At 44.2% G+C, this 17,991-nt stretch overlaps 1 protein-coding gene across 5 annotated transcripts in view; it reads right to left on the bottom strand.

The window, feature by feature from the left end:
- MAGI2 (membrane associated guanylate kinase, WW and PDZ domain containing 2) overlaps nucleotides 1–13,293 on the bottom strand; it is an 815,351-nt gene extending 802,058 nt beyond the window's left edge. For all 5 annotated transcript variants that reach the window (XM_086609697.1, XM_086609698.1, XM_086609701.1 and 2 more), the window contains exon 1: nucleotides 12,993–13,293. In XM_086609697.1, the coding sequence (XP_086465823.1) occupies nucleotides 12,993–13,293 (301 nt within the window). The remainder of the gene's footprint in view (nucleotides 1–12,992) is intronic.
- Nucleotides 13,294–17,991: the final 4,698 nt, after the last annotated feature.

The raw sequence follows: 17,991 nt of genomic DNA, 5'->3' as shown, positions 1-17,991 counted from the left end.
TAGAGGGATACATATGAAGACTTCTGTTTTAATGTCTCAGCCGCAAATCTCTTTCCCAGCAGCATCCTTCTCACCAGCTGGCCAACAACGTGCAGATAGAGAGGGAGGAAATCTGCAGCTCACTGCAATCAGTTCCTACAGCAGTTGGTGAGAAAGTTGCTCACTACTTAGAAGAAAACTACTTAATATACTTAATATATATTACATATAATAATTATATATTGCATATATTAATTAATAAATGCAAGACCATAAATTACATATATGAATTAATACCTATGTTGCATATAATAATTATTATATTATATATAATATATACTTCTTAATATACACTTAATACACTGAAGGAACACTATTGGATCTCAATTCAATCTACTACATTTCCTAAAAGGAACTGGTAATGCAGGAGGTGTTTTCTCAGGTATGAAAAAAAAAAAAAAAAAATCTTTAGTTTCTCCAACTTTCACATTCACAAACATAAATATTATTACTCTTAAAACACACAAACGGACATGAATCTCTATCAAGGCAAAGCAGCTGTTATACTTTTCCAAGTCAGATTAACTGTACACAAACTTATACAATAATTCACACATCTTTAAAAGAGACATTTCTGAATTTTATGGGTTCAGCTGTTCTGAAGAGTATTTCAGTACATAAGTACCACAGACATAACTTAAAAACTCAACATAAATATGAATCCAGAAGACCACTTAATTAATATTTCAACTACTGACTTCTAATTTTAAATAAGAAAATCCAACATCTTGATTTTACTTTATTTTCCCAACAAACCTCCAGTGCTGTGATGCATTCTTTTCCCGAAATCTTTTATGCTATTTTTACTGGAAAATGACCAAACAGTGTGAATGTTGAAAAAGCTCTTTTTACTGGCTTATCAGAAATTCCAGTAATTCTTCTAGAAGTTTACAGGGGGAAAATGTTCTTCCACAAGCAAATGGAGCAGATAAAAAGAAAAAGATAAATTGTTCTGGAAATAGATTCTCTGTATTCAGAATAGCTAAGGTTTTTTCAACAGGCTTCACTAGCAGTAGCTGTAATGGAAAGACCATGAGACACTAGACCAGTGCTACTAGTAATAGATGTTCCACATTAGTCATAACTGGGTATTTTCTCTTAAATCTTGTTGCTCAGTTTTTATCCATTTGACAGCTTCTATCACCAAGACTGAAATATTGTCAATTTGAGTTACAGATCCTATGTTAAAATGATACAGAATATTTCCAATAACTATTACCAAGAAAGTCATTATGGCTAACTCCGAATTTAATGTGAATACGTACTTACATTGCCATAGAAACTAGAGACTCCCAACTTAAAATTGTCATGCCAGCTGCTGTAACAAAAAGGCAGTTCCTCTCACCAAGGAGGTGAGAGGAACCAGTTCCTCTCACCAAGGACTTTATGCATGAGACAACAGGCAGATGTAACAAACCCATATGGAAAGAGAAACCAGAAACACCAGCAAAAACAATCACTGCCCATGAAATGAACGGGAGTCGCAGCACACCACCTAACATTGTCAAGCGCAGAGTAGGCGTCTCAGCGGAACTGAGCTTCAAGGAGAGTTTTACAAATGAAAAGTGTAGGGGCTGTGCAGGAAATTTGGGGGGTGACTACACTTTACCTAAACAACAAACATGATAGTTCAAATTGGAAAAGCGTTCACCTCCTGCCCCAGTCGGCTCCAAGAGTTTAGCAGCTGCTGCCTTTCCCCCTGCACAAGGATTGCGCTGCAAGGATGGGAGCACCTACGGGCTCTGTGAGCTTCCTAAGTTTGCAACAGGACTCTGCAACACTCTGAAATGTAAAATGCTGTTCTTACAAAAACACAAGGACAGAGAATTAAAATAGAATGGGATTTATCTTTTTTATATACTAACGTACCATTTTGGAAGTGTATGAGAGGCTTATGTGACATTTATTAATGCAGATTTAGCACAAAGAAGGACTTAGCAAGGAAATAATAGAAACTAACACAGCCATTTCATTTCATACTACGTAAAGAACCAGCCACGTGAATTTCATAGAATCATAAAATCATAGAATGGTTAGGGCTGGAAGGGACCTTCAAAGGTCATCTAGTCCCACCCCCCTGCAAGGAACAGGGATATCTCCAACTAGATCAGGTTGCTCAGGGCCTCGTCCAACCTGGCCTTGAACATCTCCAGGGATGGAGCATCCACCACCTCTCTGGGCAACCTGTTCCAGTGTTCTACAACTCTCATGGTAAAAAATTTTTTCCTAATATCCAACCTGAATCTACCTCCCTCTATTTTAAAACCATTACCCCTTGTCCTATCACAACTGGCCCTCCTGAATAGCCTCTCCCCATCTTTCCTGTAGGCCCCCTTGAGGTACTGGAAGACCACTATAAGGTCACCCCGGAGCCTCCTCTTCTCCAGGCTGAACAGCCCTAACTCTTTCAGCCTGTCCTCATAGGAAAGGTGCTCCAGCCCTCTTATCATCTTCGTGGCCCTCCTCTGCACCCTCTCCAACTGATCCATGTCCTTCTTATGTTGGGGGCTCCAGAACTGGACGCAGTACTCCAGGTGAGGTCTCATGAGGGCAGAGTAGAGGGGAAGAATCACCTCTCTCGACCTGCTGGCCACGCTCCTCTTGATGCAGCCCAGGATGCAGTTGGCCTTCTGGGCCGCAAGAGCACATTGCCGGCTCATATTGAGCTTCTCGTCCACCAGTACTCCCAAGTCCTTCTCCTCAGGGCTGCTCTCGATCCATTCTCCGCCCAGTCTGTATTTGTGCCTGGGATTGCCATGACCCAGATGTAGGACCTTGCATTTGGCCTGGTTGAACTTCATGAGATTGGTACGGGCCCACCTCTCCAGCCTGTCGAGGTCCCTCTGGATGGCATCCCTCCCTCCCTTCCAGCGTGTCGACAGCACCACACAGCTTGGTGTCATCGGCGAACTTGCTGAGGGTGCACTCCATGCCACTGTCCACGTCACCGACAAAGATGTTGAAGAGGGCCGGGCCCAACACGGACCCCTGAGGGACGCCACTCGTGACCGGTCTCCACTTGGACATCGAGCCGTTGACCACTACTCTCTGAGTGCGGCCATTGAGCCAATTCCTTATCCACCGAGTGGTCCATCCATCAAAACCCATGCCTCTCTAGTTTAGAGAGAAGAATGTCGTGCGGGACAGTGTCAAAAGCTTTGCACAAGTCCAGGTAGATGATATCCATTGGTCGACCCTTGTCCACCGATGCTGTCACCCCATCATAAAAGGCCACCAAGTTGGTCAGGCACGATCTGCCTTTGGTGAAGCCATGTTGGCTGTCACCCACCACCTCCTTGCTCTCCATGTGCCTTAGCATGGTTCCCAGGAGAATCTGCTCAATTTAACACATTATGTTAGAAACTATTCAATATAACTGACATAGGGTACAATCAGGACCTTTCCTCAGTTTACAATCTGAGTTTAAAATCAAGCAAACAAAAAAATGTCTGTTGCAAGAACTTACATGTGAAACAAATGTCCTGCAATGAGACTGACGCCCTAATTTTGTTTCCTTTCAGTTCCTGTAGCATAATTTAGGTGTGGCTTTACGAAATGGATGTATTTTATCAGAAAAATCCAGATTAATTAATGACTGCCATGAAGGAAACAAAGCGGGAAAAGGTTTTTTTATTAAAAAAAAAAACACACCATAAAATATGCAATTTAACAAATCATATTCCACATTTCATTTTGACAAATACAAGGATAATGTGAGACATGAAGATACCAAAATTAAATAGGTAAGTAATAAAAGACAACTTGTACCTGTTTCCAGGAAGGATTTCCACTCTGGAATACTAATGTGACATTAACACAGCTACACAATTTACTTGCTAGTATACAGTGTAGAAAATTTTGCTCATTATATTCCTACTATTATTTTCCAGTTGTTCTGCTATTCATAGCAAATCTATCAGCACTACTCATAACTATAAAATCTATTTATGGTTTTTTGGTTGGGTTTTTTTCTGCATATTGAAGACACAATATTTCTTCTATTCTCAGTTTTTAAAAACAAACAAACAAACTCGCTATGACTCTGCAGATAGTGAGTGATCTCAATTTTATTCTCAGTGTCTGACATAACAGACTTCCAAAGGAAAACACTGGCCCCCAGTGTGATAAAATGGGGACTCCCGACTCATGGAATGCCAAAATTCTGGGTCAAAACAAGTTTCTGCACGCTTTCTGAAGTAAATTCAAGCATAGAGGGTAGAAGTGTCTCACTGGTCAGAATAAACTAGTTGGAGCTATTGCCAGATCTGAAGGATGCATTACTTGAAAGGGTCAAGGTGAATTCCAAGGACACAGGAAGCCCTAAACAAAGATGCTTCAGTAGCAGAAAAGCTCTGGGAGCAGGCAAGAAAGAAGGACATTGGTGGCAAGTAGGGTTCCATGGTTTCTAAGGAACAAAAGGTATGTGGGGAGCTCCTTGAAGTACATTGATCTGAATCAAGAACGATTCAAGAGAATCAGAAAAATGTGATATAGAAATGTAAGTAGGCATTATTTCACTTATGGGTTTCTTCTACTAATGGACATAGCCCCTCTGTTTCATCTGCAGACCATAAAACACAGGCACGCTTGGGGTTTTTTTCCATTTTCATATGGTCTTGAACAGCTGAACTGTGACCCTTGCTTCCCCAGGTCAGAGGTCTGAAAAGTAAGATGCAGAAGTTAGTGAGTGTTTGTGAGCCAAGACTACTTCTGAAGGTCAATGACAACAGGGCCATTTCGGTAGCAGAGAAGGAGGATGCAGAAAGTGAGCTAAGGAGGTCAAGGCGCCACCTCAGAAGCAAGGGATCGAGCATGCAGTTCTGGTGTGATGGTAACTAAACACCACCTGATTAAGCCTCCATTTTTGTAGGACTGTCACACACATATGAAAGTCATCCTACACAAATATGTGTCATCCAACACAACTATGCGTTTCTGCCTCATTTCTCAGGAGACACCATTGTTTCCCCCTACTTTGGTAAAAACTTGGGACAGAAACATAGAGGCGTTAAGAAAAACTCATGATTTCAGCTAAAGAAGAAGGAATACTTTATTTTTTTTAATTGGAATGAGTCAATTGTGAGTATTTTAGAGAGCCAGCTTTAGCCCAGAATGAGATTTCAATATATTTTGAGGAACTAAGACAGACGTAGGAAATGCACGTTCTATGTGTTGATTTTCCCTGTGCTGAAGAGCCATAGAATCACAGAACGGTTTGGGTTGCAAGGGACCTCAAAGATCATCTAGTTCGAACACCCCCTGCCATGAACAAGGCATCTTCCACTACATCAGGTTGCTCAAAGCCTCATCCAACCTGGCCTTAAACACTTCCAGGGATGGGGCATCCACAACTTCTCTAGGCAACCTGTTCCAGTGCCTCACCACCTCAGACTGAAGAATTTCTTCCTTAGATCTAATCAAAATCTACCCTCCTTCAGTTTAAAGCCATTGCCCCTTGTCTTATCACTACATGCCCTTGTAAAAAGTCCCTCTACAGCTGCCCTTTAGGCCCCCTTTAAGTACTGGAAGGCTGCTAGAAGGTCTCCCAGACCCTTCTCTTCTCCAGGCTGAACAGCCTCAACTCTCTCAGCCTGTCTTCACAGGAGAGGGGCTCCAGCCCTCAGATCATCTTCGTGACCCTCCTCTGGACCCGCTCCAGCAGCTCCATGTCCTTCTTGTGTTGGGGACTCCAGAGCTGAATGCAGTATTCCAGGTGGGATCTCACAAGAGCAGAGTAGAGGGGCAGAATCACCTCCCTCGACCTGCTGGCCACACTTCTTTGGATACAGCCCAGGATACGGTTGGCTTTCTGGGCTGCCAGCGCACATTGCCGGCTCATGTTGAGCATTCTCCACCCAGCCTGTGTTTGTGCTTGGGATTGCCCCAACCCATGTGCAGGATCTGAGAGCTGGACAGTCTCTCTCGAATATGACAGAACATGTAATTTCTTAAACCAGTAACAGTTTAATAATCTCTGATTTTTTTTCCTAGGACTTTCTCTCCCACATTTTACTTTCCCCATTTTGTTCCTTGTCTTCCTTTCCTCCGTCTTGAGTTCATGCATTGTGGAAATAATCAAAGACATTCTGGAGAAATGTCGAAAGCTGATAAGCAGAGTGAAACAGCATTATTCATATATTACTAATCATAACCTATATATGAATGAGAAGACACCTGGAAGTGCCATGTTGACAGCAGCATACCTTTTGATTAAGCTGTCTGGATCCTAGCAATCTGCATGTACTGACTGAGAGTTCAGAAATACTGCCGTTGTGGTTCATTTACACACTGTAAAAGGATAAATACATGGCAGATATACATAAACAACAGCCTTCTGTCAACTAAGCTGCTAGTGAAAAGTGCAAATTATAGATAGGAGGTTTAAATAAATGAGACTTTTTAGGCTAATGTTAAAAGAACATTTAAACCATAAGGAAAGTACTCTTTTAGAGATCATCAATTACCAATGAGAATTTTTGTCTGGTTTAGGAATGCTAGATAAAAATTCTTTTTGTTAAAGCTCTTCGTTCTCTTCCTGTACTCTTGCTTCTCTCTGCTATTCCACTTACCACTTTTGTAGCTTCAGCCTACAGTGAGAAAGCTATACAAACAGCCAGCAGGATTATTACACTTTTTTACTGGGTAGATTTCCATGAGGTTAAAAGAAAGCTGATTTGTAACAAATTAGGTGTGCTGAAGAGATACCGTTGGGATCATGGCCCCTGTGATTTTAGAAAATTCAGTTAAGGCCAGCATTGCAATGATATTCAGCAACAAAAACCAAAGACAGGCACTTTGCTACTGAAATCAATACCTTCAAACTCTGAGCTATAGACTGCACCTGCTTGGGCAGGCATCTAGTCAATCTTATCCCAAAGTTTATGATCATTTTACTTCCTACTGCAGAATACTGTGCGTTGCTGCACATTTCTTGGCCACCAATGAATGGGTTCATTGTAACTATCATATATATATGCATCAAAACTTGTATGAAAAATATTCTAGATGAGTACTGTAGCCCATAAATATCATTATATATTACATGTTGTGTAGCAATACTACACAAAGGCTTACACACTCTCAACCTACAGATAAAAAGTCCTACCCATGCCTTTCAAAAATATATATACAGATGTGTATGTATACTCATATATTTATAAACACACACTATATCTATGGAAGAAAAAAAATTACTTCCAGAATGTTAACACAGTCAAGCAATAGCACTGTGTTCTTCGACCCTTGCCTTGATGCTCTCCAGCAAAAAAAAGTTTCCCTTTTTTTTATTTGTTTATATCGCTATGAGGAAGAGAAGAACAAGAAACATCTGCTTCTACAACTACTGCAGCACTTTCCTCTCCACCACCCTTTCTAAATCACAGTTATGACCACATCCTTGCATAAATCCCTTCCGAAGGAGCACTTTTTCCATGTATACACCACTTCTTGTATACAAAAAATGTAGATGAATAATTTATCAATTCTTTCATGTCATGAAAGGAGCTCCTCATCTATAAGGAGCAAGGAGAAGATCACAAACACTGAAAGCAAAAGCTCAGAATCTGTGTCTTTCATGAAATGCTGAATCAAGGCAGGTGGGGTTATAGGATGCATAAAGTAAGTCAGATGTGATTTTACCCCCTCATACCAGTTCTTTCCTTTGATGTCAGTATCAACAGATGGATAAATGTTAGTGTGAGATGAACTTTACCATATGTGACTCAACAGAACTAAGCAGAGCACTCCCAATTATTTCATTTCTTCAAGGAAATGATGCACTAACAAAGTCATGGCCTCATCCTTTAATGGCACATTTGTAATTCTCAGAGAAGGAAAAAGACTGATGAATATAATTCTACTGCCAGTGAACACACAGAGTTCCTGACACGAAACATCACAATCTCTCTGGAGGAGCTGAAGAATAAATCACGGGCTACATGAGTCAGATGTCAGCTTCAATGGTCTTTAAATGAAGATGGACAAGCATAAGAATGACATAAAGTAATGATAAAGCAAGAACTCTGGATTTTATTTCTAGAGTTAGTAGAATCCTAAGGAGCACAAGTTGGGAAAAAGGAGTAGGTCTGAAGCACAGCTTATTTTTGAATTCTATCTTTGCATTGGATACTATAAGTGCAACCGTGGAAGATAGTATATATTGACACCCAGGAAGAAAAAACACAAAAAGACAATCTGTATGCACAGAGTATTTTAATGAACGTAGAAGAGAATTATTGGAACTTAAATAACCAAAGAAATTTCTAAAGACATAACTATATATAGGAATATGCGTATGAAAAAGTCTGTAGGAAAACAGTAACATTTAACTGGCTGACACGGTATTTATATGTGCAGGGAAAAACTTTGGAAAATCAAAACATTCCTGTACTTCTCTGTCGAAAGGCTTGTCACAGACTTTTAAATTAAAAAAAAAAAGTTAACTGTGAGCCAGGTTTTAATTGCGAAACTCATGGATAAACTCATTAAGAAAAATAAAATAAAACAAACCAAAACGACAAAATCCCTACAAGGCTACTAAATCCCTGAGCCAAAAATCACTGGGTGCTGGGACAGTACTGTCCTGTCCTTTACTCTTTGCTGGGAAACCGCTGTCGTCACTACTAGGACTAGGATGTGGAGGATGCAGACCTGCAGTCTGCCCCGAACATGGCCGCTCTTGGATCCATCTTAATGAGGGTCCAAATCTTCCGACTGGGAAAGCACTTACAAATATGCCCAAGTCCATCTATAGTCATCAAAACATTTCAGTGTATACCTACTGCTAAGTAAATGATTAGACTGAGAAAGCAAAACTGGTTTTAAGTCCCTCCTTACATTATGTGCATTAAATGCCTTTTTACATAAGGAGCTAAAGTATCGTGGGTTGAAGCTTAAAGTCTGATGATTTAGAGTCAAATCAGAGACATTAGAGAGTGTCAATATAAAGTCTCAGTGTAATTCATATTTCATATGATCATACCACTAAATACTTCTAAAAGTAAATTAAACTGCTCAGTTAGTCAGATCACCTGGTTACTTAGTATGTCCAAACCATTTTTCTCGAGGAAGAGATGTGTCAGGCAGCAGCTCCAGGACAAAATCTGCTGCAATGCTCCTGAGTTCTGAAATCCATGTTTTCAGACTGTTCATTGGTATTCTGCTGAGGGCATCTGTGGAAGTTTGTAACTCTATGCAAAGAATAAAGAGCCTCGTTTATGCAGTACAACTGAGTGGGCTGTTGCTGCAACCCTTCAAAGTAAAACCAAAGCTGTATTGGAGTCTGTGCACATCATGGGCCTGTGTCACCTACTGATGGGAATTACTGGAGAAAGATACTGTGGATCTGAGATAGCAGCGATGAACAGAGTGGAACTGGAGACGACACTGCTCCTCACATGACTGTTCCCCGTGCGATTAGTTATCCAAATTAGGTTGCCTTTCCTTAACACATTGCTACTTCTACAACTACGCAACTGTGCATCTGTGGGAAGAAGATAGTACTTCATCTAAACTGTTCTGCATGTAAAAACAATCCCATCTGAAATTCAGAAGTATTTCTTTCAGAAACAGTAAGGCTCTTCTCTTCACCAGAGAGCGTAGAAGGTCAGAATGCATAACGTTTGCAAATATGCCTGACTAATTTGACTGCTGTACAAAATTCTCTCATTGAAAGGGTATACATTCAAAAAAGCACAGGACTTTACAGAGGAAATCCTGCTTTCTTTATTTGATGTCAAGGACACCTTTGCCATTGACTTCGTCTGGGCCAAGATTTCACCCCATGTGTTTTAAGAGAATCTCTGTGATTCTGCCAACAGCAGCATACTAAGTGGCTTATTTTGTTAATAATAACAAAAAACCTCAAACAGAATAGTCTCCAAGGAATACTTCTCTGAAGCCTTACAATTAAGATTAAAAAATAATAATAATAATGGTTCTTACCATCTTTTCTCCCCATGCAAAACCAAGCGATAATTTACTGCATTAAAACCTTATTTATTGGGTGTCAGGAGAGTTCTATGTCAGATCATATCGTGGAACTGCTAATTAGTTTCTCATGATGTTTACTCTTCCTGATGATATACAGCAACTCCTACATTATATGATTGTTTTTTCTAAGTTAATATTTTTAGCTCAAGATGTTCTGCTCACATAAAACAGCAATATTCCATCGGACTTTTTTTAAAGAAGTATTTCACCTCATAATGTGATAAAAGATGAAGCATTTCATTATTTCAAAAAAAGAGGTGTTTAATCAAACACAATGTAAAGCACCTTTATTTTCTGACTTCAAAACAGCTAACATAATCCCTGTAAACTGAATTAGCCATTCCCTGATTTCATCTACAAGTGAATTTTCACTGCTGAATTATCAAAACTTTCCAACAAGATTCTCTTAAGCATCACATTATAAATAGTCATGTCCTACCTCTACATTTCTCTCTGACTTCATTCCTAGGCAGCACTGAAGAAGCAGCTACAGTCACATGGTGCATTCAAGGTCATGCTATTCTAATTTACAGATATATCATTGATAAATTATGCGGAAACAATGATAATGGAGTCATTAACCTTGTTCCAGCACACTAAAGGTGTTATATAATTAAAAGGAGAACAAAAGTTACAAAAGTTACAAAAACATATAAAGGTTTTACTGCCCAGCTTTTTCTCTCCTAAAAACTGCTGCAAAGTACTGCTAGGGAATAGTGATTTGTTACTATAACACAGATTCCTGCTGTCTGTGCTTTGTAACCAAGGGGTGCAGAGATTCCACTGAACTACACTAAAGGAGGAGTCAGGTGGTGAAATACACAAATCATTGACTTTTTTTTTAGAAAATAGGAAGTTGGATCCAGAAGGCCTCTCCCTTTGGTGAAGTAAAGGATGCTGGAGCACAAGAAAGATCATTCCAGCAAGGAAGTCTCTCTCAGTCCAAGAATCCATGCAGAACTGTCACTTCCAAACACACACTCATCTGGCCAGTGCTTTGAGGACTCGCATCAAAAGTGTAGTGTGCTCACATAGTGAAGTGAAACTTCTCAGAGAGAGAGAGAGAGAAAAACTAGGCGGAATTTAGAATTCATCCTCTGTATCTCATTCAAGAAACCTGCAGTAATCCACAGACTAAAAGCCTGACTAATGTCCCTAATTCATGTACGACAGATATCTTTATTAAGGGTGCACACATTAATGAATCACTGGTGATTGCTTTGACTTAAAAGAGAAATATTGGAAAAACAGGGAAGAGGTGGGACAGAAACTGTTTCACATAGTAAATGAACGTAACCTTAAATTGGCATTACTGTAAAGCATCCGTTAGATTTCTGCAAAGAAAAAAGTAAGAATTTAAATAACTTAACAATGTACTCTCGTCTTCTTGACACTTCTGCTGCTGCTTCTTTTTGAACCCCGTCACAGTAAGACCACTCACACTAAAATTGTTGATAAAAAGAGCAAACTATAGAGCAGATTTCCTGACATTCAGATGCCCAGAGATGACACTACACTGCAAGACAGAATCCATTATACTCCTTTCTAATCTTCGCTTATCACGTAAACTATTGTGTCTCCCTGCATTGCCCGACTATCAAGATATGATCTACAACATATTGCACAACCTATCCAAAAGGACAAATAGAAAAATCCCGTATCGTATTTTTATTTAGAGGTTTGAACTTATGTAGACAACTGAATATACCATGAAGTACATTCTGAAGGCCTGAGTGAAAGTCAAATTCTTTCTACTGATTCCTCCGTGTTTGGATAAACTTGTAATTGGCATCTCTTTCAGACGTTCAACAGTGTCACAAATGCCACTTTAAACAGTAAACCGCCAATTACAACGAGGAAGTCAAACCATGAAATTACACCAAACGTCAGAGGAACTCTCCTGTATGCCCTCCGAGCAGAGGCTGCCGGCTGTAGCTCCAGCGCCCGAACGCCTCTGACGCACAGCATCTAACATCTTCCCACCGCAGAAAACCCCAAGTTTTCAATGGCCGAGGTCACTGCCCGGCTGAAATGCGGACTTTGGCACTACACGGACAGCCTCTGCACCACCCGCGTCCAAGGAGCACCTTCAGACTCGGTTCCCAGAGCAGCTCACAGCTCCCGTGCTTCCGAGATGCTGCTGGGGTAGCAGCAACCTCCTCACGAGCGTTCAGCTGCAGTTAGCCCAACTCAGCACAGTTCAAAGAGGACAGAAACAAACACATAAACAGCATCCGTGGCGTCTCTTCTCTACCGACTTTCCTGGAAACGCATTAACCTACTGGAGTACTTCAAAAAATAAACAAGAGAAACGCAGGAGAGGCAAAAGTAGACCGTTCTCTCCCAAAAGTTTCTCCCTGCTTCTCCCTCCCACTTTTTCTGAGCTGCCCGTTCCCTAGGATTAGGCGATCGTTTTCACTAGGGATCAAATGAATGACTTTTCCGCTAATGACATTTAAGAGATGCTAAAGCCGCCCTTAACGCCACCGGGGCCCCGGTGCCCAGCGGCACGCCGCCGCCCCCGAGCCACGGCGCCCGGAGCGCGGCAGAGCCAAGGGCAAGCCCCGCTCCGCAGCCCTTCCCGGCCGCTCCCCCGGCCCCACCGGCAGCGCCAGCAGCAGCAGCAGCCGGACGGGCGGCCGGTGCCGGCGGGGCGGCGCCCGGGCCGGCGCGGCGGACGGGGGATGAAGGGGGGGTGCTGCTGCCCGGCGGCGCTGCCGCCCCCCCGTCCCCTCCCGCGGCATGGCGAACCGCTGTCACTGACGCACATTTAATTCGCCCGGCTGCGGGCACCGCGCAGCGCCGCTCGCATCCTCCCCCCGCCGGCGGGGAGGGGGCGGCTCCGGCGGGGAGGGGGAAAGTCAAACTGCAGCAACAAAGTTGCTCCCCCCCGCTCCCCCTAGACCTGCCCCGGGTCCCGGGGGGACGGGGGGCGGCGGAGGGGGGGCCCGTCCCCGCCTTACCTTGCTTGACGCACTTGAGCCGGATGGGGTCCTTGCAGTGCTTGATCACGGCCAGCACATCCCTGATGGTGAGCCCGGCCACGGGGGTCTCGTTCACCTCCAGCAGCAGCTCCTCCGGCACTAACTTGCTGCCGCCCTCATAGGCCACCTTGCCGGGCTTCACCTCCCCCAGGTAGGGGAACTGCCCGTTCTCGGCGCCCCCCTTCAGCTCGAAGCCCAGCTGCCCCTCCGGGTTCCTCACGATCACGATCTCGTGGACTCGGCTCGTCCAGTGGCTTTTCTTCTTCAAGCCCTTGGACATTGCCGTGGGGATGCTCTGCCCGACTCCCTCCCTGTATTCCGTGCTTCTTCCCTCCCTCCCTCTCTTCCCGCCCCGCTCCCCGGGGCAGCCGGGCTCCTCCGGGGCAGGCTCGGGGCGGGCGGGGAGCGGCCGCCGCTGCTGCCGGCCGGCGGGAGGGAGGGCGCGGGGCCCCGCGGGGCTCGGAGCTGGGTCGGGGAGCGCCTCTCTGCCCTCTCGGTCCGGCTTTAGCTGATATCCATGGCAGCCGCGGCGGCCGGGACGCTGCCTGTGCGTGGATGTACTAGTTGTAGAGAAACTGGCAGCGGGGAGGGAGGGAGGGAAGGAGGGAGGGGACGGCCGCGGCGCGGGGAGGAGGGGGAGGAGGAGAAGGAGGAGGGATGTCGGTGTCGGTGCCGGAGCGAGGCGGGCGCTGCCTCGGCGCTCCCGCCTCGCCTGACCCGGTAGTGAAGGCCGAGAGAGAGGCTGCCTGGCACGGCCGGCAGAAGGCGGAGAGCGGCCCGGGCGCGGGGGGGAAGCGCCCGGCGGGCAGGCGGGGAGAGCGGCGACCCCGGGTCCGGCCCCCGCCGCCGGGCCCCGGCCGAGAGGGGGCGCGCCGGGGCAAGATGGCGCGAGTAGCCCCGGCCGCCCCCCGCTGGCTCCGCGCCTGCGGCGGGCGCCTCCCGGCCGGTCTCCCCCCGCTCCGCCGGGGCCGGGGCGGGCTGCGCCTCCCCGGGGCGATCCGGCAGCGCCCCGAGCGCGTGCGGGGTGACATTCGCATTTGTTATGCCGGGTGACACCCGCACTGGTGGTCTGCTGGAGTTTGCGAGTCGCCCGAGGTGCACAGGAGGAGGGATGCTGCGGTCCGGTGATGCTGCTCATGGCGGGGAAGGACCCAGCGGCAGACGGGCTTCGAGTCGTGGCCAGAAGAACCAGAAGACAGACGTTTGCTTCGAGGATCTCGATGTTAGGAACGTTTGCAGAGCGTTTTTCCTCCATTCGGAGGTGTCACACTTCAGTTTATTGAGTTGTACAGGGGCACAATTTTTAATGCTGGTTACTGTGGCCACTGGAGATGGGAACTAACAGCTCCAGTGGGTGTTACACCTGAACAGGGTCTAACGGAGAGAGGGGCAGCAGTTTTTTCTACAAAATTTACTTACTGTCACCTGGCAGATGTTCACCACCCTCACTCGGGATGCTGACTGTTCCTTGGCCTTAAACCCCAAATGACCTTAGTGGCCAAAGACCAGCATTTCCAACCTCCAGAGCCTGGCTCTATGCAAGCACTCCGATGCATTTTGTTCAGCAGGTGATGCCGTAACCCGCTCCTCGTGAGGCTCTCCTTTAATTAGTTCTGTCATATGCCTAACACGTGTGCAAGCCGTGGAGTGTAGCAGTTGGCATGTCTTTCTGAGAAGCTTGCCTTGCCTAAAAAAATAGTTTCCATCTGAAGGGGAGGTTGACAAAATACAGGCAGAGCAACCTCCTGACTTTAAGAAGTGTAGTTTTTGCTCCTGGAGGATACAGGAGAGCAGGATGCGGGAAGGCAGGGGTCTGCAGGCAGAGTGCTGAATGGGGGAAGACGGGAGAGATGTAGCATGTGTTATGGCACATGATCTAAAGCTGGTCAGATATTTTTAAAATTTCAATTAAAGTGACTCTGCAATGAATTTTTTCACAAATTATATTGCTGTTTTCCCTCTAGGTTCCTATGGAAACAGGCCTTTATGCGATCATGCTTGGCTGTGTCTCCTTTACTTCTCCAATAACTTTTGAAGCTGTTGGGCAGTTTCACCCAAATCTATCTCAAATATAATTAAGTTATTTCATGAAAATAGGCAGCTGGGTAGGGCTGAGAGATCCTGTAAATGTCCCAAAGGCTGTAACATGAGCTTACCTCTTATTAAACAGTGATTCTCATGGTTGAGAGACCATATAAATGTCTTGGTAATGCGAAAAGTTTCAATTGCAGCTCATTATCAGCTTCAGTATAAGTCTGTGGGAAACCAGGGTTCTTCAGTTCATGTTCTCCCAGAATTACTTGTTCTCGTGCACTCATAGGTGGAACGGCACATGCAGGGAGAAAGAAAGCAATGAGAAATTACTGAAGTCTCTATCCTGCAATTCATTTCACCTGCCTTGCTCTGTGGGCCTGGCCAGTGGTGCAGAGCTCTGCATGTGAAGGGCTTCATAAAAGTGGAACTAAAGAATAAAAAAAAATTAAAAAACCAAGACCTCACAAAACTGGAAACAGGAGATCCATAAGCACGGACAGCTGATGGTGGGAGGGGAACTGGAAAGGAACTTTGACTGGAAGGTACTAATAGGTTTTTACTGGTGGGACAAGGATTACAGTAATGGTCTCCTTTTCCAAAGATTGTCAGCAGTCTCCTGCTGCCACTAGGAAGAGGGACTCTGGTCTGGACAGAAATGGGCTAAGATGCTTGGAAAGAGTCAGTAGGTTTGTTTCTTTCTGTAGCCCTGCCCTTGCATTTTGTCTTGCTTTTTAGTTCAAAAGTGGCGTAGGAAGAAAACGACTAAAAAGAGGAATTACAAGACATAACATCTTGTTATCCTTCAGTTTCCCAAATGTTCCCGTTGTCACTCTGCTCTACTAAAGCCTACTCTACTGAAGTGGTCACCATTTCTTAATATCGAGTTTATAGTCATTCTGCTTGTATAGTATTGCAGTTGTTGATTTGTCTGATAATTGAAAGTAAGTTTCTAAATAACTTCATGTTCACCACAATATATTTACAACAGTGGGACATCTGCCAAAAATACAGCTTTTAAAAATATGTCAGGAAATATGTGTCATTAATATTTGAAATATTCCTAGGAAATGGAGGAATGGAATCCTGTGGGTCTTATTTTCCTATTTCCTAGAGGTCTCCACTAATTTATTGATCAGAATTTTTTAAGTGCCCATTGCCAGTTTAAGTCAGATGACATTAGCACTAGGTAGTAGGTGGATGCCTCGCTAAATAATTTGTGACACAAATCTTGCTTCAAAGGGCCTACAAGTCAGAGCATTTCTGATTTAACATATGTCGTGGACAAATCAAGCTAAATGATTACTCTTCATGTGTAACTGGTTTAGATAGTTGTATTCATTTAAAATAATACTATGGAGAGCTGATGGAGTGTTGTGGTTTAACTCCAGCTGGCAACTAAACCCCACCCAGCCTGTCGCTCACTTCCCTGGTGCCATGGGGGAGAGAATAGGAATAGTAAAAGTGAGAAAACTCATGAGTTGAGATAAAGATACTTTAATAGGGAAAGCAAAAGCTGCGCACGCAAGCAAAGCAAAACAAGGAATTCATTTGCTACTTCCCATCAGCAGGCAGATGTTCAGCCATCTCCAGGAAAGCAGGGCTACATCACACGTAACAATGTCAAATGCCATCACTCTGAACCTCCCCTCATTCCCTCTTCTTCTGCCAGTTTTATATGCTGAGCATGACATCATATGGTGTGGAATATCCCTTTGGTCAGTTGGGGTCAGCTGTCCCAGCTGTGTCCCCTCCCAACTTCTTGTGCACCCTCAACCTACTTGCTGTTGGGGTGAGAAGCAGAAAAGGCCTTGACTCTGTGTGAGCACTGCTCAGCAGTAACTAAAACGTCCCTGTGCTATCAACACTTGTTTCCAGCACAAATCCAAAACGTAGCCCCATACTAGCTAATGTGAAAAAAATGAACTCTACTCCAGCCAAAACCAGCTCGTGGAGGTGGTGGTCCAGAGAGAGATCGATTACTTTGTCTTCTAAACAGCCGTGTAAGTCAGACCCCAGCGCAGGCATCCATGATTTGGCAGGGAGGTGGGAGATATATGGAAGGAGGCTTAGCAGGTTTCCCAAAACAGAGCTGTAAGTTAATTGATCTTCATACAGGAATACAAAGGATAGCAGTTTTCAGGTTTAGAGACCAACGTTGGTGAGCGGAATGGCAGGTCATACCTCTTAAGGTGAGGACAGAGTGAAGAATATTGCAATTGAAGGATGACAGAGGGGTATGGTATCTCTTTGCAACATTCTCTTGTAGTGGGGATAAGTTTTTAGAGTTTGGGGTTGACTGTGTATGGATGGAGTCTTGCCATGGTATCATCACTGGTGTATGTTCTCGGGGTTTAGGGCAGTAAGGACACTGATGGAAATACCTAGTTAGCTTTGGTCTTCTATTTCAAAATATATTGCGAGGAAATTAAAGCTCATATAAGGTCCTTTTGCAGCAGCTACACTCTTTCAGATAACTTTGTTTCATTTTTATGGTGATAGATGGGTAGCTGTAAAACAAGATTAGCTTTGTCACTGACAGAGCAAGCGTGCCAGCGCGTGGCTGAGGGGGCAAGTTTGCACATTTTCTGCCTGGCCCTCGAAGAGCCTGAAAGGACTTTGCGACTTTCCGTTGGTTTCATCCAACTTGTTTTCTTTCCGTTGGGTTTCATCCCAGCAGGGCATGAACTGGTCCTGAGTGTGAATGTAAGGGTATCCAGCACAAGGGATTTCCTATGGGTAAAAGTAACAACAGTGCATAATGAAACACGTTCACCAAATACAACACAAATGCCTTTTATGGCTCCTTTAAATCTGGTACACAGGAACCAGTAAGTCAACGTACTTTTGGGAGTAAAGTTGAGCGCATGAGTAAGCTGAAGTGTGAGACTTCAGTAAATAAATGTATTTTGTAGCTGGAAAGTAATCCTTCCTACTGTAACACTAC

The sequence above is a fragment of the Tauraco erythrolophus genome, chromosome 4, assembly GCF_009769465.1.
Source record: "Tauraco erythrolophus isolate bTauEry1 chromosome 4, bTauEry1.pri, whole genome shotgun sequence".
Lineage (NCBI taxonomy): Eukaryota > Metazoa > Chordata > Aves > Musophagiformes > Musophagidae > Tauraco > Tauraco erythrolophus.
This window is presented reverse-complemented; position numbering and strand designations above follow the sequence as displayed.